Here is a 25441-nt window from a genome sequence, read left to right as displayed (position 1 = left end):
AATTTACACCTTGGCGAGGACACTCTGTCCAGTAGCTAATGTTGGTGTTGATGTATGTGACTGAGTAGCAAAGAGGTTGTGGCTCCCTTGGCTCTTCCTCCTAGTGGTGGAAGGAGTGTGATGGAAGCGCATCATCGGGTATCAAGGCTCCACCTGCGCGACGGGCAGTGGACGCTGCAGCTGCAGCCGAGCAGTGGACACTGCTGCTACGACACGAAGGTCACAGGCGTGGTACTGGAGGATGCCGATCTCTAAGTTGACATAACAAAGAGGAGGAGCGGCGTCGACTACCATAGATACATATTCTAAGTTGTCATAATCTTGTAAGCTGAAATATCAAACTCGTAAGCTGTCATAATCAAAATGACAATTATCTCAGCATGGTCAAGCTGGATTGTATTACTACCCAAAAAAACGACTCCATCCACAGGAAGATAATAACAAGAAATTATACAATTTATGAACTGTCAGTTAACAACTCTTTTTTTTTTGACGGAGCTACGGCGGGCTTAGGCCGGCCTGAACCATTTCATTATAAGATAGAGTACATTTACAAAGGTGAGAGTTGGGGGCGAGGATGAGATTACAATAATAGTTGGGTTACAATCTCATAGATAAGTGGAACAACATAGTACACCAATCACGCAGAAGGTTCACGGCCTGCTCGTTGGAGCATCTGTTGGACCAAAGCATGAGGTCGTCTGCAGCTGAGCGGGCGATGAGGTGGATAGGTTGCAGATCCTGCCTAAAAACTTTTGCATTTCTTCTTTTCCAGATATTCCAGAGAATAACAACTCTTGGCAAAGACCCAATGATATGTGACAAGTAAATTTTAAGAGATGTTTCTTTAATTAAAAAGTCCAAGCAGTTCACGCATAAATCACATGAGACAGCATTCTTAATTGAGTTAAGTTGCATAGTAACACAACACATAAATCCACATATATGGCCCCAACTGAGTGCAAAACTGGTAGAACTGTGCATTAGTTGCTTATTAATCTGACAAGAAAGCAGTGATGACATTGAACAGAAAAAATTCTAAAGTCTGTGATAATTAAAAGGAGACCTATCTTGATAGCCTGCATTATGAGGAAAACCATATCCAAGAGAGGATGAACACCCATGCGTTTCCCGGTTGCATGAAAAAATAATGTAAATGCAAGTGAATACAGCAAAGCTCCCGTACACACAGTCGAACCTCTGGATGCATGCTTCGGTGGAGCGGAAGCTGCTCGCTGACTGGCTGCTGGAGCCTGGCGTGGGTCCATTGGAATGGCAGCTGCCGGAACCGGTCGCGCCGACGGTCGCCGGCGTCGATGTCTCGCCCTCGTTAATCCTGCTCGTCCCCTACTCAAGCCCCATCACAGAGCAAGAGGAAATACATGTCGAGGTGGGGTACATGTGGCCTCCGGCCACGACGCCGTTGATGACAGGGGCCAGCGCAGCCACGGGAACGGAGGGGTTGATGGACGTGAATGAGGGGGGCGGTCGGTGGCGCACTGGCAGGGTCCAGGGAGGGGTACATATCGCACGGCGGACCACAACGGCGAGGTCCGGCAGAGGAGGTGGAGCGGCGGCCGGGTGAGCGAGGGGCGGGCTGTGGCTGACGACGGCGCTAACCCTAGCGCTCCGGCTGAAGGTTGGGAGCAACAGAGCGATGTGCATGTGGGTTGTGAGAGATGTGGGCTGGGTCTTGGCCCATGTGTTCGACGAAGCGTGCGGGACCACGAAGCCGACGGCAGAACATAGTCCTGCGGCAGGAAAAGGAACCTTGTGTATTTTTTAAGGGCATCTCCAGCCGTTGGCCTCCCACGAGGGGCAAAAAATCGCCCTCTAAAGGCGCACCATGCACTGGGGGCGTGATGCCCCACAGTCGCGGCATCCCACGGATTTTTAAAATGTTCAAATTCGGCGCAAACACAACGCAAACACGGGTGAGTTCGTTCAAATTTAAACATATTTTACAAAAAAAGAAAAAAACTACCGCGGGCTACCCCTCCGTCTCCCTCGCCGCCCGCCTCGTCGCCCACCCACGCGGTTCTACATGCCGAGGAGGCTGTAGAATCGCGTGTAGTCACCGCCGCCGTCGTCGTCGTCGTCGCCCCCGCCTACGCCTCCGCCGTCCCTGCTGCATCCCTCCCCCGGTTGGCGCGGCGGGTTGGACGGTCCGGGGGCGTCGTCGTCGGAGCTATCGAGGACGACGACACCGTCCTCGTCCTCGCGCCTACGTTTGCGGGCGGCGATCTCCTCCAGGGCCCGGCGCTGCCGGACCATCTCCTCGCGCACGTAGTCGTCGCGCGACCACCGCATGGCGTCCTCGTCGGAGAAGCCGCGCCGGGCTATCTCCTCGTACTCCGGGGGGAGGCTGGAGTCCACCTTGGGCTCGACGAGGGCGCCGGAGCTGCGGGTACGCGCGCGGACAGGCGTGTCCTGGGGCTCCGGCTTGACGGGGCAGAGGTGGAGGCAGGGAGAGCCGCCGGACGAGGAGGAGGACGCCTCGGTCTCCATGCGCCTCGGCGTCCAGGAGCTTCCCCGGCGGCGTGAGAAGGACGCGGGAGCGGGGTACTCGAGACGGGGCGTGTTGCCGCCCTCGATGTACTCGAGGACGGCCTCCAACGTGCGGCCGGGCACGCCCCACCACCGGCGCCGGCCATCGGAGTTGAGCCTGCCGGAGGGCACGACGCCGTTGGTGGCCTCGAGCTGCTCGGCGTGACGTTGGCGGAAGTAGGGCTCCCAGAGTGGGCTGTCGGGGACGTACCGTGGCCCCTCCCTCGCCACCCGCGGCAGGGACGCGCGGATGCGTGCGATCTCCGCACGCCGCGTCGCCCTGGCGGGTGGTGGTGGCACCGGCACGCCGCCGGCGCTGATCCTCCAAGCCCCGGGCACCCGCATGTCCGGCAGGACCGGGTACTCGGCCTCGAAAAGGAGGCGATCCTCGTCCTCGTGCAGATGACGGCCCGAATCCGTTCGCCGCTGCGCCGTCGCCTGGGAAACGCTCGGCCATGCTTTCTCAACTGGTGACGGCGAGAGGAGGAAAGCGGGAGAAATGAGCGCGTCGTCGGTGGATGATCGGGGTGAGTCTCTCCGCGCGCTTGCAGTCGGCTTTTATAGGCGGAGACACCGCGTGGTAGGCTTGGCCGGCGCGTTACGCGTGGCGTCATTGCGTGGCGGCCGAGGGACGCGCCGCCCAGCCTTCACTGCGCCACCCGTGAGGCATCAATGGAGGCTGACCGGCGCGGCAGCACGCAACAGCTTTGGTATTGATTCGCCGCGGGAAATGAGGCGATGAGGACGACGAAGGGGCGAGAAGAGGGTAGAGTCGCTGACACGGCGGCCCCGCAGCTCTTCGCGCCAAAAACGATTCACCCGGCGCCGCCGAGCGACCCCCAGCGCGTCAGGTTCGGGTTGGGTCCGCCGGCGCCAATTTCGGCCCGAGCCGGCGAAAACTGGGCTCTTGGGGACGCGCTGGGCAGATTTTTTGGCGCCGGCGGACGAAAAGACGCCTGGGAGGCCTTCTTGGGGGCGCGGCTAGAGATGCCCTAAGTAGTAGAGAATTTAAACAGCTGCCGGTCATGAAACGCCGGTGATTACTGAAGATGTACTGTATATCAGTCATATTCCAAAATAACAATGTACTCCCTCCGTCCGGTAAAGAATGTACATTTGGCTTGAAAATTTGTCTACAAAAGAGTGTACTTCTATTTTCCCAATGCACTTTGAAGTAGAAAAAGATACTTCTCTCTCATCACACAGTAATCAAGACCAATAACAATCTACACATAGTCTTCTCAATTTCTACATGCACTTAGCTCATTGGAGGTTGGTTAATTAAAGATGAGAGAGATGGTGTCTTGCACTTTTCCAATGCATTTTTTATTTGACTCCATAATTTGTTCTAAAATCTTTAGATGTACACTTTTCACCGGACGGAAGGAGTATATATTGTATTAAAACAACAACTATAGTGCCAGGAAATATTACATAAGTAAACACCGATTACAAAAGTCTCCTGTAGAGATGTCTTACAATGACACGAAAAAATTTATTGTAACAGTCTGGTTTTTGGCCCTTTTCTTTTTCTTTTTGATTTAATGGTTTTTGCTCTGTTTTTCTTTTTAAAGTGGTTCTGTGGCCTTGTCACCTGGGAAATCATCTTAATTCCCCCTCCCAAGTGGCTCATCATCCTAAAAACTTTTCCAAGATCATGTCACTCCACTTCTTGACCAAACCCTAATTTCTTTTTCTCAGGAATATTCATTTTCCTATTAAAGGAATAATCCTGTCCGCCCTAGGTTGTGAAGCAACCCATATTTTTGTCCATCTAAAAATTCCCAAATAATTCTCATAATTTCTTTGGGTCATATATTGCTCACATATACCCAAACTTTACTGTCCTAGCCCAAGAATAATTCCCCACTAATTATTCTTTATTTCTGTCCAGAGGGGCACTTTGTGAAGGAAGTGCCACATATCATTTCCTGATTGCTCCCAAACCTTTTGGTCACTCTCTTATGTCCAAATAATTGCCTCATGCCAAAATTCAACTTTATTTGCCTAGCCAATCTTCCTCAGCAAATTTTCAAACTTTCTGTCAGACAGAAGGCATTGTGAAGGAACTAGCTAGGGTTATCCAAATGAGTTGAAATTTTGCACACTCCTTCATGTGCTCATATAATTAGCCTCCTCCAAATTTCAGACCCATCCAATCCACTATGTGAGCCCAGATCCAAATCTTAGATTCTGGTCAGATTTTCAATTTGTGAAGCAAATATATTTTGTATTGCTTCAATTGAGCTGAAACTTTACCAGGACACGCTTCTACCTATGTCAACTCCCTCCACCAAGGTTTAGCTCAATTAGTTAATCCAATTGCCCTTTGCAATTTTTCCAACTTTCTGTCCAGAATGAAACTTTGTGAAGCAAGTGCCACTTTGGTATTTCCAAATGGCATGAATTTTTACAACAACTTCATATCATCATATAACCCCTCTCTACCAAATTTTAGCTCATGAAAATCAAGTATGTGAGTGTATCATCCAAATCCCCAATTCTGGCCAGTTTTGCACTTTCTACAGCAACCTTCATCTAAAATCCTCCTCTTAGTCTGATTCTTGGTGATCAACATCACCTTAGTGTGTGATCATCATCACAGAAAATATTTACCACGTTACCAAGCTGGTTTAACCGCAACAAGTTACAAACACCTTCTTACTGAATTACTTTGGAGCTGAGTGCAAATATCTTCTTTTCCCCTGGACCGATTTATTTCCTCATTGTGACTGAGGACACCATGTTCTATCTACTGGACATGGTCGGCCCGAACAGAATGCGCTGTTTGCGCCAGTTCCCGTGGTGATCACGCTGGCATCATGCACAGGGCAAGCTCTGGCTCGGTCCGGCCACTGTGCTCGTCTCCTCCCTCCTCGTCTCGACCTCCATTCATGTCCTGGAGCTCGCCCGTGCCCGACTTCCTCACCCTGCGTCGCTGCTTCGTCATCGTTCGCCTTAAATGCGTCGCAAATGCCATGCCCGTGCCATGTCCAGCCTCTGGTAGTGCAAACGAGGTAGCTTGTGGCGCTGGCGATACGGGACTCCAGTCAGAGCATGTTAATTGCAGTTTCGTCGCAAACTGGAGAAGCGATAGGGTCCAGACCCGTCTTGACCTTTCCAGTTTCCTCGTCGAAGTCTTGGTAGAATTCTGCAGCCAAAAATTAGTGAGTCGACCGAACAAGATCCGATCGCAAACATCAACACAGTCGGTTTAAAAGAAATACCTTCCAGCGTGAGATAGAGCTTCTTGGCAAGAGTCCTTAGATAAGCTTCCGTGTCATTCCTCTTGCGGATCGCAGACTCCAGCTTTTCATTCAGGGCAACCTTGTCCTTCTTTAGACTAGTCACTTCACGGTTAGCTTCATTGAGGCAAGATTCAGTTTGTTCACCTCCCCTTCCAGCGTCCCGACTGAAGCAAGCTTCTTGTCTGCGAGAGCAGTTTTATCTTGGGCTGCTTTTTGCGCAGCGGCGAGGTCCGAGTCCTTCTCCAGAGCCAACTTCATTTTCTCTGCAAAAGAAGCAATCAAATCAAACAAGAGATCAAAGAAATATATTGAAAGTCAGTCGACAGCCAGTTACCTTCCATACTAGCAGCTTCGTCTTGAGCTTTCTTCAGATTCTGCTGGGCCAATTCCAAGTCGAGGTTGAGTTGCCTCTGCTTCTCCTCAAGTTCAGCAAACTTGGAAATAAGAGTACAAGACTTCTGCAGAAGGCAAAAGATGGAGTGAATAAAACCTAAAGAAGTTCGCTTAGACCCCAGCCGACTGCACACAGTCGACTGCGGTCTCGGGGGCTACACCCAGCGGGTGCACTTGGCGTGCCCCCACTGATTAAGACCCAACTCGACCAGTCCGCCCGGACCAAGTCAAAAAAAGCTGTTCAGGCCACAGTCGATTGCCAGCAGTCGACTGCGGTCTCGGGGACTACACCCAGTGGGTGCACTTGGCGTGCCCCCACCAGTTCATATCCCACTAGACCGGTCCGCCTGAGTCGAGTGTAAGAAAAAAAAGAGGGTAAACTCAGACCCCAGTCGACTGCCAGCAGTCGACGGCGGTCTCGGGGACTACACCCAGTGGGTGCACTTAGCGTGCCCCCACCGATTCAGATCCCACTCGCCCATACCGAGTGGAAGAACGCAACTATCAAAGACAACAAAACACCCAGTGGGTACTCTGATTCGACGCAAACAACAAGAGATTGTGTAGAAGAAAATTTTTCGGGTAGCATATCCTCATAGAACAAGAGCAGTCGGAAAGTCTACTCACCTGGACATTGGCCCGAAGAGCAGCGCTGACGTCGTAGGCAGCCTGGCTATTCTCATGCACCGTCTTCACCCGCTCCATCATCACGTCAGCCTGTCGGATGGCTTCCGCAGCCGCTTCCTACTGGTTGTCCGGGACGGGGTAGCTGGTGAAAAAGAGAGCAGACGACCCAGGTGTGGCAGCTTGGAGCTCTGTGGCGTGGAGTTGGACGACTGAAGGAATCACAGGTGCAGTCGACGGTGTGGGGTGCTCACTCGACAAGGGTGCAGCGAAGGTCACAGAGGCCCTGCCCGCGTCTTCAGGTTGACGGATGGGTGGTGTTGTTGTTGGCCCTTGCCGAGACATCTTGCTAGCTGCTACCTTCTTGCTCTTCCTGGGCTTAAGAGCCACATCTTCACCGTCATCTAGAAGATCGATGACGTTGGGTGGAGCTGCAAGACAGATCATTCGACCCCAAGTGAACCACTAGAATGCAATCGACCAAGGAATCAAGAATAAGATCATAAGAGTTTCTACCTGGGTTAGAGGTAACCGCGTCTTCCATCTCCTCGTCTCGGTACTAGAGAGAAGAGGTTCCCGACATAGCAGCACTGCAAAGACCCGCTTCCAGTCGGTTACGTCCTGTTACTTGAGTCGACGAAAAGAACAAGTCAGATGATTACCCGGAGATAGTAGGGACGGTCACTTTGATCTTGGGCAAAGCTTTTGGCAGTTTGGAGGAAGTGGCTTTTGGCGCTTTCGGCGCCAGAGGCGGCACAGCTTTGGGCTGCTTCGGAGCCTTCTCAATCGGCGTTGGGGAAGACGTCCTGGGATGCTTCGAAGATTGCCCAATTGGCGCGGCCACCAGGCCCGGAGCGCTTGCCGGGTCATGAGCGTGTTTGGATCTCCTCTCCCTGCGAGGAGGCGAGTCGACCTCTTCATCATCAGTCGATTCATCGCCCTCCTCGTCCTCCTCGACATCCGAGTACCCTTCGCAGCTCCCGCCCCCGCTCGCTCCTTCCTTGACGTCTTGCTCCTGCACTCCGTTGGGCATTGAGTACATATCGATGAGGGCCTGAAAAGACAACGATCAAAAGAAATTCAGTCGACCATCAACAAGATGTCACGAAGTGAATCGGAAAGATACTTGATAAAACAAAATCATACCTGCTCCGGCTGACGCGAGTGGTCGAATGGAATCACCCTCCTAGACCCCCGAGGGTTGTCTTTGTTGCTGGTGATCCCCATCAGCTACTTCTCCAAGGTGTCCTTGCTGACGTCCTCCGGGTGGATCTGAGTGGAATCCTCGAGCCCAGAGTACATCCACATCGGATGATCACGTGCCTGAGGCGGTTGGATGCGTCGACCGAGAAAGACCTCCAGCAGGTCCATCCCGGTCACCCCGTCGCGGACGAGTTGGATGACCCGCTCGACCAGCACCTTGACCTGCGCCTTCTCTTCTGGAACCACCTTCAGGGGGGCGGGCTTCTCCACTCGAGCCAAAGAAAAGGGAGGAAGTCCAGTCAACTGACCCGGGGTCGGCTGTTTCTTGCAGTAAAACCAAGTCGACTGCCAGCCCCGGACCGAGTCGGGAAGGATCATTGCTGGGAAGGTGCTCTTGCTCCTCATCTGGATCCCCAGGCCCCCGCACATCTAGATCACTTGCGTCCTCTCATCACTCGGATTGGCCTTTTTGACTGACTGGGAGCGGGAGGTGAAGATGTGTTTGAAAAGACCCCAGTGCGGCCGACAGCCCAAGAAATTTTCACACATTGATACGAAAGCAGCCAGATAGACTATGGTGTTTGGAGTGAAATGGTGGAGCTGAGCCCCAAAGAAGTTCAAAAAGCCCCGAAAGAAAGGATGGGGAGGCAGTGAGAATCCGCGATCTACGTGGGTGGCGAGGAGAACGCACTCACCCTCCCTTGGCTGCGGCTCGGTCTCGTTCCCCGGGAGCCGTGCTGACTTGTGGGGGATCAGTCCCCCCTCCACCAGGTCGTCGAGGTCGTCCTGGCCGATCGTCGAGCGGATCCAATCGCCCTGGATCCAGCCCGGGGGCAGGCCGGATCTCGACGAGGATCCGCCCCGGCTGGTCCGCTTGCCCTTCACCTTCGCGGTCGCCTTCTTCGCGCGCTCCAGCGCCACCGTCTTCTCTTTCCCCATGGCGACGGATCGAGTTCGAGCGAGGGTCCGGCGACGAGAGCAGAAGCGGGCGTGGCGGAGAGGTCGGGGGAAGAAGAAAAGAGAATGGGAGCGCACGGGGCAGAGGCCTGGTCCGGTGCCTTTTATAAGGTCGTTCCCCGAGTGACTGACTGGTGGACCCAGACGATCTAAACAAATCTCGCAACAGCCGCGCGCACAGTACGTGGCGAAAAAGGTGGTGCGGAGATCGAGGAGACTTGCCTAATCCATCCCGATTACATGGTCTCGCCTGTCTGGCGCGCTTCCCAAAATTCGAATCCCGCGAAATCCGCGGAGAGCAGAGCAACTTGCCAGACTAAAGGCAAACGCCCTCTACATTATCATTTGGAATTCTACCATGAAAATTCACTCGACAAAAACCAAGAATGGACCAAGGCGACTGAAAAAGGAGTCGACATCGTCTCCTCAATTCATTGTTCCAGAACAAGACATACTCATAGCAGAAAGAATGAGTCGGAAGTGTTCCCACCTCCTTCCTCACTCAAACCCTGATCCATTCGGGGGCTAATGATGAAGCTATGTACCCAGGGTAGGGTCATGGATCTGTCCAACATACCCTCCACGACACCCGCCGCCAAGTCCCGCCTGCGTCCTCCTGTCAAGCGCCGGGACGAACGACATTAGCTCCTCCTCGCCTCATCCACGTCGACGGGAGCCATGCCTTGGACCTTTGAACCCGTGCCAAGCCCCTCTCCATCAACCCCGCGCACCGTCGCGAAAATTTACTGATGTTTTCCCCTGGCAAACGAATGAACACCTCCACTGGAGCCCCACACCGTACTACCTTCGAGTGCAGCTGGGTTGTGGACCATCTTGAACGCCATCGCCGGGACTCGCTGTTGCCAAGTTCATTTGTATCACCCTCACTTGACCGGAGATCACGCCGGCATCACGCACAGGGCAAGCTCTGGCTCAGTCCGACCACTGTGCTCGTCTCCTCCCTCCTCGCCTCGACCTCCATTCATGTCCTGGAGCTTGCCCGTGCCCGCCTGCGTCGCTGCTTCGTCATCGTTCGCCTTAAATGCGTCGCAAACGCCATGCCCGTGCCATGTCCAGCCTCTGCCCGCCATTAAAGCTTGGTCGGGAGCTCGCTCGTGAGCTGTAGAGCTCTCCCCCGCGCCTATATAAGGACCCCCGAACCCCTCCGCAGCTCATTCATCCCTCCCCCATCTCATTTTCCCTCTGTAGTCTCCATATCACGCCGGAGTTCGCCTCTGTCCTCCATAGCCACCTCGGTCTCGGCTTGGTTCCAACCAACCCGAGCCTCCTCTCCTCCTCCCACCACATCCACCGAGTCCTCCTCGTTCCACTCATCCGCCCCACCCACTTGCCCCCTCGCCGCAGTGCCTGCTTCACCGGAGAGCACCACAGTCGACCCGCCCCTGTCCTCCTCGGTGCTCCTCTGCCCCCGCGTCCTCCTCTCCTTCTCGGTGGTCGCCTCCTCTATGGATCGGTGCGCCAGGCACCGCCGCACCCGCCGGTGGCCTCGGCCGGGCGGGAGACGGCCGGAGCAGCCCGGGCCCCTTGCCGGCGTCGCCCCTCCCTTGCTCCTCCTCTTTCTCGATCGGGACAGAGAGAGGAGGAAGAAGACGAGGCCCGCGCCCCCTCCTCCTGCACATGGACCCCGCCCGACCCCACGTGTATGTGACCCCAGCCCCGGGCCCGCGTGTTTTAAGTGGAAGCGTAATTGAAGAATACATTTCACTTTTCCGAAAGCGTATTCTTAGTCTGCTTCTGCCAAAATTGCGCTTTCCCTTTCAGGAAGCGTATTCTTCTCTTCTGTAGCTTAAAATGCGTTTTCACTTTCCAGGAAACGTATTCTGCCGAAGGCGCTTTCAGTTTTTGCCTCCATGGACTTGTTTGTTGAAGTTTTATTCATAGATTGGTCCCTGGTGTTCAACACCTCATAACTCCGCAACCGTAACTCCAAATGAGGTGAATCCAAAGCCCACTTATTCGTTTCGTCGAGCTCGTTCTGTTGTTATCATTTTTCATTATGTTTCAACATACTAGAATTGAACATTTTACCCCTGCCCTTAATCAGCCCCTCTGAGAGAGAACGTTTTCCGGTGATTTTTTCTGCGAGCTCCTTGCACTTTTTCCCGATGATTTCTTCCACCCCAGGCAAGCCACACCCTCCATTTGCATGATTGCAATGCAGTGACATGGTTTATTTATTTGAACTTGTTTAAAATATTGCATTAGCTATGTATGGTTTGTTCATGGCATTTCTCGAAGTATTGTTTGATCTTGAAGTTGCCATGATATTGCTTGGAGTTCTAGGACTTATGTTTTGATAATTATGTGGATGACATGTGCCTTTGGATTCTGAGTGGCTATTATGATTATTTTCATGATGGTATCTGGTATTATTTTGGAGTATTACTTTGGATATCATGTTGCCTTTGGATTATTAGTGGATAGTGTTATTTTCATCATGATGCTAAGATAATATTATGTTTTGGAGTATGAGGTTGGAGATGATGCTTGCATGTGGATCATAGTTGGATAGTTAGTTCTGGATATTTCAGTAGTAGTTTTATCGTTCTTGGATTCATCATGATAGTAGCGTTATGCTGTCCACGGAGTACTTTGATAAGACTATATTAAGCTTTGGAATATTTGTTGGATATTGCTATGACTTGGATTATAGGTTGATAGATGATATTGGAGTATCAGTTAATACTGTTATATTTTCGGGATAAATTACGTCATTAAGTTGGTCAGGTGCCACTGAACCAGGCTTTTCCAATGTAACCACATTTTCCTTTTATGGGAAAGCCCTAACTGGGTCTGTTGTCGTGCCTCTCGCCGGTGCCTCCAATGAGGGAAGGTTATGGGAACATGCTACCCTAATCAGGTAGGCGGACATAAGCCTTGTGTGCCCGTTGTTGTTGTTGTACCCGGGTGGTCCCTGTTTGGGACCGTTTTATGTCTTGGCCACGACGATGGCCATTGGTGCCTTTGGTAGGCATGGGGCCACCCAGGACGTAGCCCCAAAAGGGGTGTTAGTCGGAGTGGCCGGGAGAGTGTCATGGCAGTAGGTTGGTTTTGTCGGAACACCGTTGGTCCACCCGAATGGGAGTGTGAGGCCATGGGTTCCGTGGTGTGGGTAAAGTGCGCTACCTCTGCAGTGTGTGTTTGTTTACACTATCGATAGCAGCGTCCCCGGTCGTGGGCATGGGTTTGTACTAGGTCACACCGTTCGATCAACACTCACATGACGGAATGACTTATAGGTGATTTATATGTTGATATTTTGAGCAGTACAAATTGGCAGGATGTTGATGATGATGTTGGAGACCAAGTGATGGTCATGGTAGTGATCGCAGGAAAGATCACCATTTGAGACCAAGTGTTGGTCATGTTTGTGATCGCCGGAAAGATCACCGTTTGATACCAAGTGTTGGTCATGGTTGTGATCGCCGGAAAGATCACCGTTTGGTTTTGATCACGAGGTGATCGAGATGGTATATTGCTTGGCCGGTTAGCCAAGAGAGATATGGTTATGGAGATATGAGATGGTGATTTATCAGTGTTGTATTAGTTTCATACCATGCCTAGTAGTTGCTTCACCATGGTAGTTGTTAATTAATTAACCTGCTAATGCTGTGTTATTGTCTTACCTTGATGTTTATGGTTGTTGTGAGCTTACAAGTACATTCAATGTACTGACCTGGCGTGTCATGCTAGATTGCAGGTGATGCCATGATTGCTTGATTGTTTGTCGAGGTTGCCGTGCATGCAAGCTAGATCGTGTCCCAGCCAGAGTCCCTGCGGAGTGGAGTTCACCACCTTCATCGTTGTTCCGCTGCTAGAAGTATTCCGCTGCTATGAGTTGTTCCACTACTAGCGTAGAGCAAGTGAAGTATCGCAGGCGTAGTGTCGCCGTGCTGATGTGCCTCTTTGTAACATTAGACCCTTGTATTATTATTCTTGTAATAAGAGCTGATTTGTTCTATGTCAAGCAGTGCCGTATTCCAGAGACTTCTCCTCGATCTCTGGGCTGGAATACGGGGCGTTCCAGTTTCTCTGAGCCGAGGTGCCATAGCGCTTGGTATCAGAGCAGGTCTGGTTGTAGGACGCCCTAGTCAGCGCGAGTGGTAGAAATTAGTAGAAATCGGTAGTTTAGAGTCTGGATTGTTTATTGCATTTGGTTGCTGCATTTGTTTGTTGCATAGCATGCATATAGCCTTAGTATTTGTTGCTAACGGTTTATCTGGTGAGTGTAGCTGGCATCGGTTCGGATCCACTACAGCTCAGCCTTTGCATTTCTCCAGTTTTATTTTCTTGCCTGTTCTTTGGTGTTTGGCGTCATTTCTGTCCTAGCAGGGTGATGCCGAGTGATCCCGACACTGTTTGCAAGAATGGTGCTCAGGTATCGCACCGATATCTTTCTTTCAGCTCCGCCCATCGTTTCGGTGATAGACATGCTACTACCCCGGATCGTCCTTTTTTTTCTTGTCGTGTTGGCAACCCTTAATGGTCTTAGTCATCAAGAAAGGGCAATGCCAGCAGACTCAGTTTCCCCGCTATCCTTATTTCTTGGACGAGTACAGATATTTTCTGTTCGCTTAATAATAATGTGGCAACGACATTTGTGTCCTGCTACCTGGTTACCAAGTACATCCTTGCCTCCGAGCTAGTCCAGGTTGCTACCTGGCTAAGCTAAAACTTGGTGTAGCGCTGTTTACACCAATTCTTCCACACATTTATTCGTCCTCGTGCACATTGTCACAGCATGCTAGATCGTAGAACCGGAGATCCCGCGAGATTTGTGTGCTTAAGTAGGCATGCATATTGTGTGACTAGCAGTAATATGTGACACTGACTGTGTCTGAATTGATTGTTGTTGTGTGCTTGAGTTTTCTTTTGATTCTTTCTTTTGGGCCCCGGTGTTACATTATTCCCCTATAAAGAGTTGCTCATAAACCGACCCCGGATCCGAAGAATCAGCAAGGAGTTCAAATATTTGGAAACTCAGCTAAATAGAATGGAATTCTCAGCCGACTGCAGTGAAATGGGGAATATCTGATTTTGAGGGTGATAATCAATTTTTGTATTATTGTGCACTCCTCACAATAGTACTGATAACTCAAGTCTACATCAGTACAAAATCCTCACAGCAGTAATGATCAAGTCAGCAGCAAGACAAGTCATGTACAAACTCAACGTTATATTTTCAGTCAAAGGTATGGATCACATACAAAATTTTGGCTCAGCAATGCATGATGCTTGAAATATGTTATCATCCGAAATAAAGTTAGAATGTGATATGCTCAAGAAAGACGACCAAACAAATTTTCTCATGCAAATAATCAGCCATAGAATATCATGGGCGTGTGTGTAGATTTCAGTCTGCATATTAGTATGAAGATCTGGATGTAAGGAACTCAGTCTTCTTTCACATGCTATCAGAAGAAATTTATGATGCAAGGCTCCTCAAATTTCCTCAGCATGATATGTGAAAAGTTTCCGGCCCAAGATACCTCGTCTTTCTCAGCAAGATACCCCGGTAAAAGCTTCTGATAGACGGAAATGAATTTTTTTCTCAACAAGCAAACTCGTGGAGAAGCTTCTCAAGTACGGAACTCAGGCTTCTCCATCACAATAACCAGGTCAAGCTCCTCGTGTTAGCTATTGAGCCCTCTTCTGCACGCTACCCAGACTAAAGCATCAAGCAGAAGCTAATGAGTCCTCCTCAGCAAGCTACTCGGATGGCTTCTCTCGTAAGCCACTCAGTCCACATCAATACCACAATATTGCACCGTCCTCAGAGATTATGCGGTGAGTTGGCAATAGATGTCAGTACATTTCAAGGATCGGATTTGCAATAATTTTGTCAGAAACACAAATCAGTCAAAACATATGTCTACCTCAAGGATCAAGTGTTCGGTTGCATATGATTCTTACACATATGGTTAGCATGCATCCCCAATCATATCAGTCACTCATACGAGGTACGGCAAGGATCCAACAGATATACCTAAGGAAAATAAGGATCCCCCAAACTCGTGGATCATGCAAATGAAGATAAGCAGAGATACACATCTTATGTAATTATAAGAATTGACAAGATCTAGGGATGACATCACCGAATCAACAGTCTTGAAAATGGTCATCAAGGTCATTATTCCCGCATCTGACAAGGAGATGCCTTAAAACCTTGTCACTTTCTTGTATGATTGGCCTCAACAACGAGCTCTGTACCACTACAAGTCCCGATTATATGTCATATATGTGCGAACCCAGGTCAGAAAACAGGCACAAAGGGATAATGCCAACAATATTGCACTAATCACGTCCCTGGTCATACGAAGAATCAAGGACAGGTGTGGCCAAGTTATTTCAGTAAGGTATCCTGCCAAAGAAAATCATGAACGTTAAAGGGTGAGACTGACAGCAAAGGTATGATGATTTTTGCACAACCATCAGGGTCCGGATACCCAAATCAGTTGGAGGCCATAATTCCATATGGAGCCACAAAGGCATGCCCTCACAGGATTACTCTATTTTACAAGGATTTCATATCCTGCTGACCCGCTTGGAATGGTTAGTGTGGAAAAATACAAATAGGTATACCGACAAAATGAGAAAGTCAAAGGCCGAACAATCAGCTCAGACCCGGTATACTCACTGACGGAATCAAGTACACGGTCAGTCTGTCAAGAAAAACAATTAATTGTCCGTCAGCCCCTGTCAGGCTAGTCTCAAGATGTAAATATTTGAGGTATGACACAGCTATAACTCCATACCCTGTTATATTGCTCCTGACAAAAGGCACTCAAATCTTTGGTACATATCTCACGCTCGAGCCAAAGAAATAAATTAAAATCAGTACCAACTATGAGTAGTCAGATCCCGTCAGAAGATGGCCCTGATTAATTCTTAGCATTTATTGAAACCAGAAGGCCTACATTTATTTGAAGCATCCCCATGACAAAAGTATTAAGGTTTTCATGACAAAAGGAAATTTATGCTCAGATCCATTGGATATCACCGCAGATATGAAAGCATCAACGTCAGCAAAAGGATTTGGTATGTGAGCCAAAAACCCGTCAGAATTTGGGAAAAAGGTAAAGCAAACCACCCCGAGCAAGGAAAGAAAATCATATGAAATTCTTGGGGGAACAATAAATAAAGGAAAAAGGATACCCGAGTTGGAAACGGTGTCCTAGAGTCATACTTGTTCCTTGAGCAACTAAATCTCGAGGATGAGATTTCTTTAAGGGGGTAAGAGTTGTAACAGCCTGGTTTTTGGCCCTTTTCTTTTTCTTGTTGATTTAGTGGTTTTTGCGCTGTTTTTCTTTTTGGACTGGTTCTGTGGCCTTGTCACCTGGGAAATCATCTTAATTCCCCCTCCCAAGTGGCTCATCATCCTAAAAAATTTTCCAAGATCATGTCACTCCACTACTTGACCAAACCCTAATTTCTTTTTCTCAGGAATATTCATTTTCCTATTAAAGGAATAATCCTGTCCGCCCTAGGTTGTGAAGCAACCCATATTTCTGTCCATCCATAAATTCCCAAATAATTCTCATAATTTCTTTGGGTCATATATTGCTCAAATATGCCCAAACTTTCATATCCTAGCCCAAGAATAATTCCCCACTAATTATTCTTCATTTCTGTCCAGAGGGGCACTTTGTGAAGGAAGTGCCACATATCCTTTCATGATTGCTCCCAAACCTTTTGGTCATTCTCTTCTATACCTAATATTAAAGGACAGAAGATTTCATAGTTCTCCATAGGTCATCCCTTTATATCCGTTGATTTTGTCTTAATGCTAAAGATAGATGGTTGAGATTTAAAAATAGATCTACATAACGTTACTTCAGATATAAGGCACGTACACAACCCAACACGTATTCGTCTATGAAGATTCTTCTTTAACACTTTATGGGAGCCCGACCTGCACACAAGCATACACAAAAAAACACACAATTCAAGTACGCAGCAAGGGGAGGTTAAGAGAAAGGGCACAAAACACACCAAGGTAAGAACAACCAGAGACGATTGCATTTGACGTGAGCACCTGGAGACAAAAGAGCACGGGCGAGTGCTCCAAGGGGGCGGCCAGGAGCGAGCAACACATAAACGTATAGGCTAAAGAGTAGGCCGCCGGGCTCGTCAGAGGCGCACATGTACCTGGCGGACTACTCATCTGACGATGCAAGCACAACACGATGATGATGGATGGAGCTGTCACACAAGACCCCGGGAATCGTAAAGATGCAGCAAACCTCGGCGCCATCGTTGTAGGATCGTCGTGTCCACATCAAGCTCTCCAACATAGATGTCCAGAGTGCGCCAATGACGCTGCCCACTACCTGCTACGTCCACATGCCATGACTTCGGACGACGATGCCCGGCCATGCACGGTCACGCTGGAGTTGCTTCACCAACTTGAATCTCGAGCGAAACACTTCACCACACGTAGGGCCTAATGCGTTTTTCAAGACCGCCTTTGACCATTGACAAGATTAATAGTACACGAGATGTATAAAGTGAAAATTATATCACTGGAAGCTTCTTTCACATACGAATTTGACGGTATGCTTTGTGTAAGTTGCTTGTCATATATTATTGATCTAACATTTGGTCAAATTTAGCCTCGCAAAACGCATTAGGCCCTATATAGATGGAAGGAGGGAGTAGCTAAAGGCTCCTGGCCGCCCTACTTGCACTGCCTGGGAATGGATGGAAAGAAACGCCAGCGGCATTTGTCGCTTGACATTAAATATGTTACAAAAAATCTAGAAATTTATTAACCAAATATTCTCCCATTCTAGAGATTTTAGCATACGGTTTAATAATAACTGCCTACTATTTGTGTTTGTACCTCAATCGGTTATGGGGTTTGGCTCGTCTGCAGTTAAGTGTTTACTATACAGGTGCAGTAGCATGTACGATGGGCCGTCACCATGGTTGGTAGATCTAACGAGGGGACAATCAGACATGTGCAAGAAAGCTAAAGTGCAAATAACACCGGGTGGAAAGTTCAAAGTCTTTCTAAAGCTGTGAAGGAGGTGTTGGCTACAATTGTCTTGCGCGATGCACCGACCTACACTATGAGCTGCTTCTAGTAACCAAAGAATATGTGTCGGAACCCGACTTCTGTTTCTTTGAAGTCGTGGTGGGGAGGTACAAATGGTGGAAGGGAACGTGCATTGGGTGGCTTGGGACAAAATGTGCTGAGCAAAAGAGAGGGAGGTATGGGTTTCAGAGATTTTGGGGCATTCAATCAAGCCCTAGCTACTAGAAAAACAAGGATGGGGATTCTTATGGTGCCTCAGCCGCTATGAGCTAGAGTGCTTAAGGCCGGATATTTCCGTCAAGGAGATTTCTGGGTGTCGAGATGCTCGAATGGCTTTTTTTCCACTTGGAGGAGCATCCTCTTCAGAAAAGGATCTTGTACGTATGGGTTAATCTGGAGAACTAGAAATGGTTTTGTATTAATATTGCACACAATGATTGGATCACAACAGTTGAGTACCTGAAAGCACAAGTTGTTAGGCACACGCAACAAATCAGCCATGTCAACGACTTACTAAATTCGCATGGGACCAGCTGGGGGACGAGCGTAAATTGGTTGTTGTTTTTACTCCCAAAAATGTTCATGCCATTTAGCAGATTGCCATTGGTGGACCAGAGATTATATAGCGTCGAATTTCACTAGGAATAGACAGTTTACTGTTTGCTCTGTGTATCATCTTTGCATGACACAAACTTGGTGGAAGGTGTGTCGGGCAGGGCCCTCTTCGTCCGTGCATAGCCACATCGGATGGCTTGCTCTTTAGGGATGCCGAGGTGCCTATTAAAGTGAAGGTTTATGTCTGGATAATGCTTAAGAATGGATTGACAGTGGGGGAACAGCTGCACTATAGGACTATCAAAGAAGGGGTGCTGTGTGTGGCTTGTGGATACGGTGACTCTATTGCACCATTTCTGGAGGTGTCATTATTCCAAGGTATTCTGGAGATGCCTACAATCAGATATGGGTGCTAGTATTATGGCGCCACGGTCGAGCATCGACACCCACAGTGACTTGGCTGGATGATTGAGGGATTGGTTGGGTCAGGCATAGGAAAACGCAAAAAAAGGTTGATCACTAATACATATCCAAAATTCTCAAAAAAAAAACTAATACATATCCAAATAGTACTAACCAACAAAATTGAATCATCACTGACCTGCTAGTGGCCTATCAGTGCCTCTGGGTAAGTTGTGACTTTGACACCAAAGATGGCCATCCTGGCTTGTCAGTGATAACTCTTCATTACAGACAACTAGTCCGTTAGTGATAATAGTTCATTGCAGGTTGAATTTGCTCCGTTAATTTTATTGCTTGGCTATATTCATGTTGGTACCAACAACATGTTGGAACCGAGAATCGACGAACGATTAGACAAGAACACGAGGAGATGAATTTTGCCGAGCGACAAACGCCCGCGGCGACGGATGCCCCGCCAGCGACGAACGCCGTTGTTTCTGCTTGTATTCCACTCGGCTCAAACCGAACAAACTGGATACATGGTGCTTATAAAGACCCAACCAATGCACTGCCGAGAGCAACAAACTCCAGCCAGGTCTCATGCGCACGTACGCACGATCCACACGAACCGGCCTCCAAGCTACCTGCTCCTCCACTACCTACACATGCAACTAACTGCGACGGCCACGAGCGTACACACACTCGCGATGCACGCAACACACCAACACACCCGCCGTGGCATGGTTTATCCTAACACAACACACGCAAATGAAAATTTTGGAAACACATGAACAGAATACGCATGCATACACCATTCATTTGGGGAAGTTGCTTTCCATAGAACATAAAATGTACATTTTCACACTTCACAACCAACATATATCTGGAACATAGATACTTCTACCACACTACAAAGAGTTGTCTATCCATCTAGCAACTTAACAAACTAGGAAAGGAACATACATATTGCCTCGATAAAGGATGTTGGAGTACCGCCTCCCTGGGGACTTCACGAGCGAGAGAGCTCTCCATGCATTCCATTTCCGGCTGGGGTGCCGCAAGGGCCTCTCGGAGGCTCTACGCGCCATCCAATCTTCCTGGACGGGGTGCTGCCGCGCAACCCAGCTGGGAAGTCCATGATGGGTGGACCGCGGGGTGCGGCCGGGGCCAGCGTCGTTTGGCGGCTTCAAGGAAAGAGAAAGGACTTAGATACTTCAACCACATTAGAAAGAGTAGTCTATCAATCGAGCCACTTCACAAACTAACATATATATGGAACATAGATACCTCCACCACATTACAAAGAGTAGACTACCCATTGAGCCACTTAACAAACTTGACAAAGGACATGCATATAAAATTAAATATGCCTAAACTACTCATAATCTCGAGTAGTCTATCTGTCGTGCCTCTTAGCAAACTAACGAGCTCTTCATAGGAAGGAGATGATGAGAATATTTATCTCACCAATCTATGTCAAATCCAATGGCCAGTGTAGCAAGTACCGATGAAATCGGTCGGTGCTTGCACCAACGGGTAAATATGTAGCACCACTCACCATCTTCATTTGCATAGTGCAACCAAAATAAAACTCTGCATAGAACAAATACTGGCATGACAAACACATAAGATATTCATCGATCTAGTATTTCAGATCAAATTCAAGCAAACTTTAAGAAATAAGAAATTAGTTAACCTTGTACTTGACTTAAGCAGTGGTGTGTTTACAAAGGACAAAACACTCGGAGTATCGCCCTTCCAACTACTTGCAAAAATGGCAAATATTTTCTGTGTGCAGTGCAACTAAATGGATATCTGTTTGAACACAATAGTTGTTATATAGTTTTCAACTTACATAGTGATCCATAAAAGGCATAATTGCTTTGTTCAAGAACATATAAACCTCAGATAACGTAAGTAATCTTATTCTCCACATCAAAGACACTACTCCTTTGATTAGAATAAGTTAATCAACGTAAGTTATTCTTCAACACATAGTAGTCAAAGCATGGCGTGCCTTAGTTGTGTGTAAAGGTAACAAGTTTCATCATCTGCCTACTAAGAAGTGTATATTGCTACACCATCAGAATAGTTGCACTGAACTCTAAATTCTTAACAGATTTCTACAAAGAAAGAGCTAACACTACAAAAAAAATCTATAAGTTAAAATGCATCAAGCCCTACAAAAAATTGGTTGAAATACATCAACCCCTGTAGATTTCTATAACCAAATACATGAACTAACCCTACAAAATTACATCCACACGAAGGTTAGTCACACAGAAAAGCCTAAATGTTCTATAATGTAAGAAGAAGCGAAGCTCACAACCATGATCGCCATCACGACTAAATTAAGAGCAAGGCAGGAGTATCGGGTATACCACCTCACATGACGGCGTGGGAGACCTGGTGTCCAACAGCATGGTGGATTTGACAGAACCAGAGATGCCAGACGGAGGCTATGCCTCCACGACATTCGGTGCTATGCCTGACAAGAGAGCGCCACTCAGGAAGGCGTGTGAGCGGTCATGGATGGACTAGGTGGCTGCGGGGACTTCAGATAGTGCGCCATTGTAAATGATCCATGACCGGGCATAGTGCAATCTCACAGGAGAGGGGCTCGCCAACGGTGGTGAGAGTGAGGGAATTGGCATGGAGAAGATCTAAAACGTGTACAACAGAACTCTTACCGGTGAGAAAATGAAAGCGACTATTTTGCTACAATAACTTTGGCAGGTCAAATATGGCAGCCGTAGTGACAAATATCCGTTAACTTTGGACATCGGAACACACTATCACTGACCGATCAATTTCAAACCCGTCTCTGATAAGCATGCAGTACAGCTTAAAATACCTCATCACTGATGCACCTTGGAAGACGCATCAGTGATCATGCTTTTCACTGATGCGTGGGCAGTGGTAGGTCAGCAATGCAGGGTCAGTGATATTCTTATCTGTACTAGTGGATTGTGCAAGGCTTCTATCATATCTGACTTGTGAAGAACAATGTGAGTTACACTAGTAAAATAAGCAGATCGGTGGCCGAAAAAACTATCTTTCATGTGGAGCAGTGGCAACAGGCACACCAACAGTAGGACATACAAGTCCAGGCTCAGTGGCAGGAACGATGGCATCTGCCAGAGCATGGGCGGATCTAAGGCAATGCTGGTGGCGTATGGGCTAATAATCAAGAGAGAGGTGGAGAGGCGGTCCTGAGAGGCCATCGAAGGGAGTTTGTTGTTGGCCCATGCGCTTTTACCCTCTCTAGCAAAACGTAGAGTGGCGGAGTTACAAGCATGTTGTTGTGTCCTTGCACTAGAGAATCGTCTTGGAGACGGACTGCAAGATGGTGGTGAGCAAGCTCGACTCTGAAGGGAAGGACCGATCACCCCATTGTCATTGTCCGGTGGTTGAAGAAGTGAAGGGCATGCTCCAAACTTCTATTGAGTCCAAGATCACTTGGGTTCATAGAGAGATGAATTGTATTGCCTATATCTTAGCTGATGAAGGTTGTCGGCATGAATTGTGAAAAACATGTACTAGGACCGTTTTGAACTCTGGCACTGCCAAGAACTCTGAATACAATGGCAACCATTCTATTTAAAAAATGATTATTTACAGGTATCTTTCCTTATCAATAAATCGAGTTTAAAGAAATTCTGTTTAAAATAGGAGCAAGCTGATTACCAACGTACTTATTTTATTCCGTACCTATATCTTAACGCATGGCTATAATAAGATGATATATTTTTCATCAAAAAATTGCATGTATTACATAAATTGACTAAGGAACTAAATCATGACTAGTAATAGTACTCCCTCCCAGACAAATAGATGCACTACCAAATAGTAGGTATATCTTTGTTTCTAAATATAAGAATATTACTATTAAATACTAGTAAACCAAAGATATGTTTAATAGTATAACAAAGATACACCTAAAATATAAGAATATTTAATAGTAGTATACCGAAGATATTCTACAATTAAATACGATTACCTCTGTTCCAAAATATAAGAATATTACTATAAAATAATGTGACCTCTGTTCTAATATTTAGCAATAGAGATAATATTATTTAGTAGTGATATATCTTTATTCCTAATTAAATATAAGAATATTACTAATAAATACTAGTATCCCAAAGATATAGTATTTCATAGTATACCACCAACAATTAAATACTATTTCCTCTGTTCCAAAATATAAGAATATCGCTATTAAATACTATCTCCTCTATTCTTATATTTAGTAATAGAGATAGTAGTATTTAATAGTAGTATATCTTTGTTCCTAAATATAAGAATATTACTATTAGATACTAGTATACCAAATATATATTTAATATTCTGCCAAAGATATACAAAAAATATGAGAATATTTAATAGAAATATACCAAAGATATTCTAGTATTAAATACTAAGTAGTATTAAATAAATAAATTTGTAGTTCCACACGCAGCCCCCACCTTGCCCCTTCCGTTTCAGTTCGTCAAAGGCAACACATGCTTCTGCTCCTCGCAAGCTGCTCACTCAAATTCTTCTCATCCTGCTCGCCTTAACCCACACTGCGTGTCTGCTCGACCTATCCACCATAATGTCTAGCTCAGGCGTAAACGCCATACTGCAGCCAACCACGAGGAGCAGAGCAGAGCAGAGCCGCACCCGCCCCCACACCTGCGGCCGCGGTCGCCCAGGGGAAAGGGAAGGTGCTTACGCAACAAGCGCCTGCGCCGGTGGTTTGCAAGCGCAAGTCCAGGAGACGCCGGCAGAAGCAGAAAAGCCCGCCCCCAGCGGCCACCAGAGAGGAGCTGGAATCCCGGGAGTCCCCGGAAAGCCCCTTGAAGGTGCTTGCGCTCCCGGCGCCAGGGGCCCCGCTTGCTCACGCTTTCTCCAATGACAAGATGGTTAGCTGCACAAACTCCCCCCTCTGCTACTAGTGATTTGAAGTTAACCGGTGCCTAATGATTTCAAGTTACTGACAATCTTTAATCTAGTGATGTGAATTAGTACTAGTGCTTAATGAATTACTTGATGTGTATGTGCAAGAATTACGTGCTTGGTATATGTCCTTGGACATTTTAATCATAGCGGTCTCATCTGGCAGATGGACGGGAACGAGATGAAGCCGGTCCAGGGGGTGCCGCCCATGTGGGGGAGCATTGCGGCTTCAAGCTTGGTTGGTAAGTACTCCATCCTGGTTTTCTGTCAGTATCACGGCTGATTTTTTGTCAACATTAGTATTATGATATTGGACTGAAGCTCGTTAGTTCTGTCCATGCTGGATTTTTGGTATGATCTGTATACTGATATTGGATTGAAGCTTGTTATCTCTGTCCATGCTAGTTTTTTTGTCATCATTAGTATAGTGATATATTGGACTGAAGCTGCACGTATTTTCTTTCATTAACGTTGGTCGGGCGGTGCTACGCGTCAGTCGGGGCATCCTGGCCACCTTACCCGCCTGATTTTAATCAAATTCCACCTAATTTGTTTTGTCACTAGCTGCGTATACAAACGCGAGCTCCAGAACTCTGTTGCAGCATGGGAGACGTATGAAATGTAATAAGAAATATGCAATGGCTAGAAACATCTCCGTACATTTTTCTGCCGCGTTTTATGTGTCAATGAAATTAGTCACAAGCCATCGGAGCTGACACGTGGAGCATTGACTCACACTACACGGTAACAGAGAGAGAGAGGAACCCGTCTTCCTCCATAGCCTCCACAAAACCAGTGTATCCTCCACCCCTCCACCATCGTCGCAAGAGACTATTACGTCAACCCATCACGACACATGACATCCGTGCCCTGGAGCATTCCTGATGTTCCCTGCGTATCCTGCAAGCATTATCACAGTGTGCCAGCGAGGCGTCGTCCTTGCAACATTGTCTTACAGCCAAGGTAGTTGATGCGGCCACAATGCTCACCCCTTTGTTGCATGGGCCGTGGCTTGTGGCACTGGTTGTCGGATAAAATACACGCCGTGAGAACCTGTGGTTTCACTACAGCGATCTATGCAACTTAGGAATTGTTGTGACGGCCCCTACAAAACTGGCGATGGTGCGACCATTGCCCAGCAACACCGGCCGCAGTTGTAGTACAGATGAGAAGATGGTTGTAGTTTGCAGCACCATGAGCAAGCACTGTCTTGCAACATCAGCTATCAGGCTGCAGCACCGATGAACACCCTCACTACCTTGAAATGTCATGTGCTTTGGACGATGTAGCATAGTGCTCCTCTTTTAACATATAGCGCTGGCTTGTAGCAGTGATGGTCGGAGAGTCGCAGCATCGTTGGGTGGCGGTGCTAGCCCAACACATTGTCATAGAGAAAGTGGAACAAAAGGTGGGTCAGCATGTGGTGGAAATAACGCGAATGGGTATGGTGAAGTGAGAGGAAGACAAATGAGGGGCATCTGGCATGAGAGCGAACTGACTCATTTCCTCCTGA

The 25441-nt window shown here is 47.8% G+C and overlaps 1 protein-coding gene across 1 annotated transcript; it reads left to right on the top strand.

The window, feature by feature from the left end:
• The first annotated feature begins 1156 nt into the window (after positions 1-1156).
• On the top strand, positions 1157-24263 carry LOC119334089. Its single transcript, XM_037606746.1, has 3 exons — positions 1157-1395; positions 23618-23894; positions 24095-24263. Exons 1-3 carry the CDS (start codon positions 1157-1159, stop codon positions 24209-24211), a joined length of 633 nt encoding a protein of 210 aa, XP_037462643.1. The 3' UTR covers positions 24212-24263.
• The last annotated feature ends 1178 nt before the right edge of the window (positions 24264-25441 follow it).

The sequence above is a fragment of the Triticum dicoccoides genome, chromosome 7A (assembly GCF_002162155.2).
Source record: "Triticum dicoccoides isolate Atlit2015 ecotype Zavitan chromosome 7A, WEW_v2.0, whole genome shotgun sequence".
Taxonomy (NCBI): Eukaryota; Viridiplantae; Streptophyta; class Magnoliopsida; order Poales; family Poaceae; genus Triticum; species Triticum dicoccoides.
The sequence above is the reverse complement of the archived record's forward strand: the minus strand, read 5'-3'. Positions and strand labels throughout refer to the sequence as shown.

Excerpts from the sequence above, each read along its gene's own strand:
- LOC119334089 (XM_037606746.1), top strand. The coding sequence starts at position 1,157 with ATGCAAGTGAATACAGCAAAGCTCCCGTACACACAGTCGAACCTCTGG. Across the intron at positions 1,396-23,617 it reads GAAATACATGTCGAGGTGGG|CCAACCACGAGGAGCAGAGC; the intron begins GTACATGTGGCC and ends GCCATACTGCAG. Across the intron at positions 23,895-24,094 it reads CTTTCTCCAATGACAAGATG|ATGGACGGGAACGAGATGAA; the intron begins GTTAGCTGCACA and ends CTCATCTGGCAG.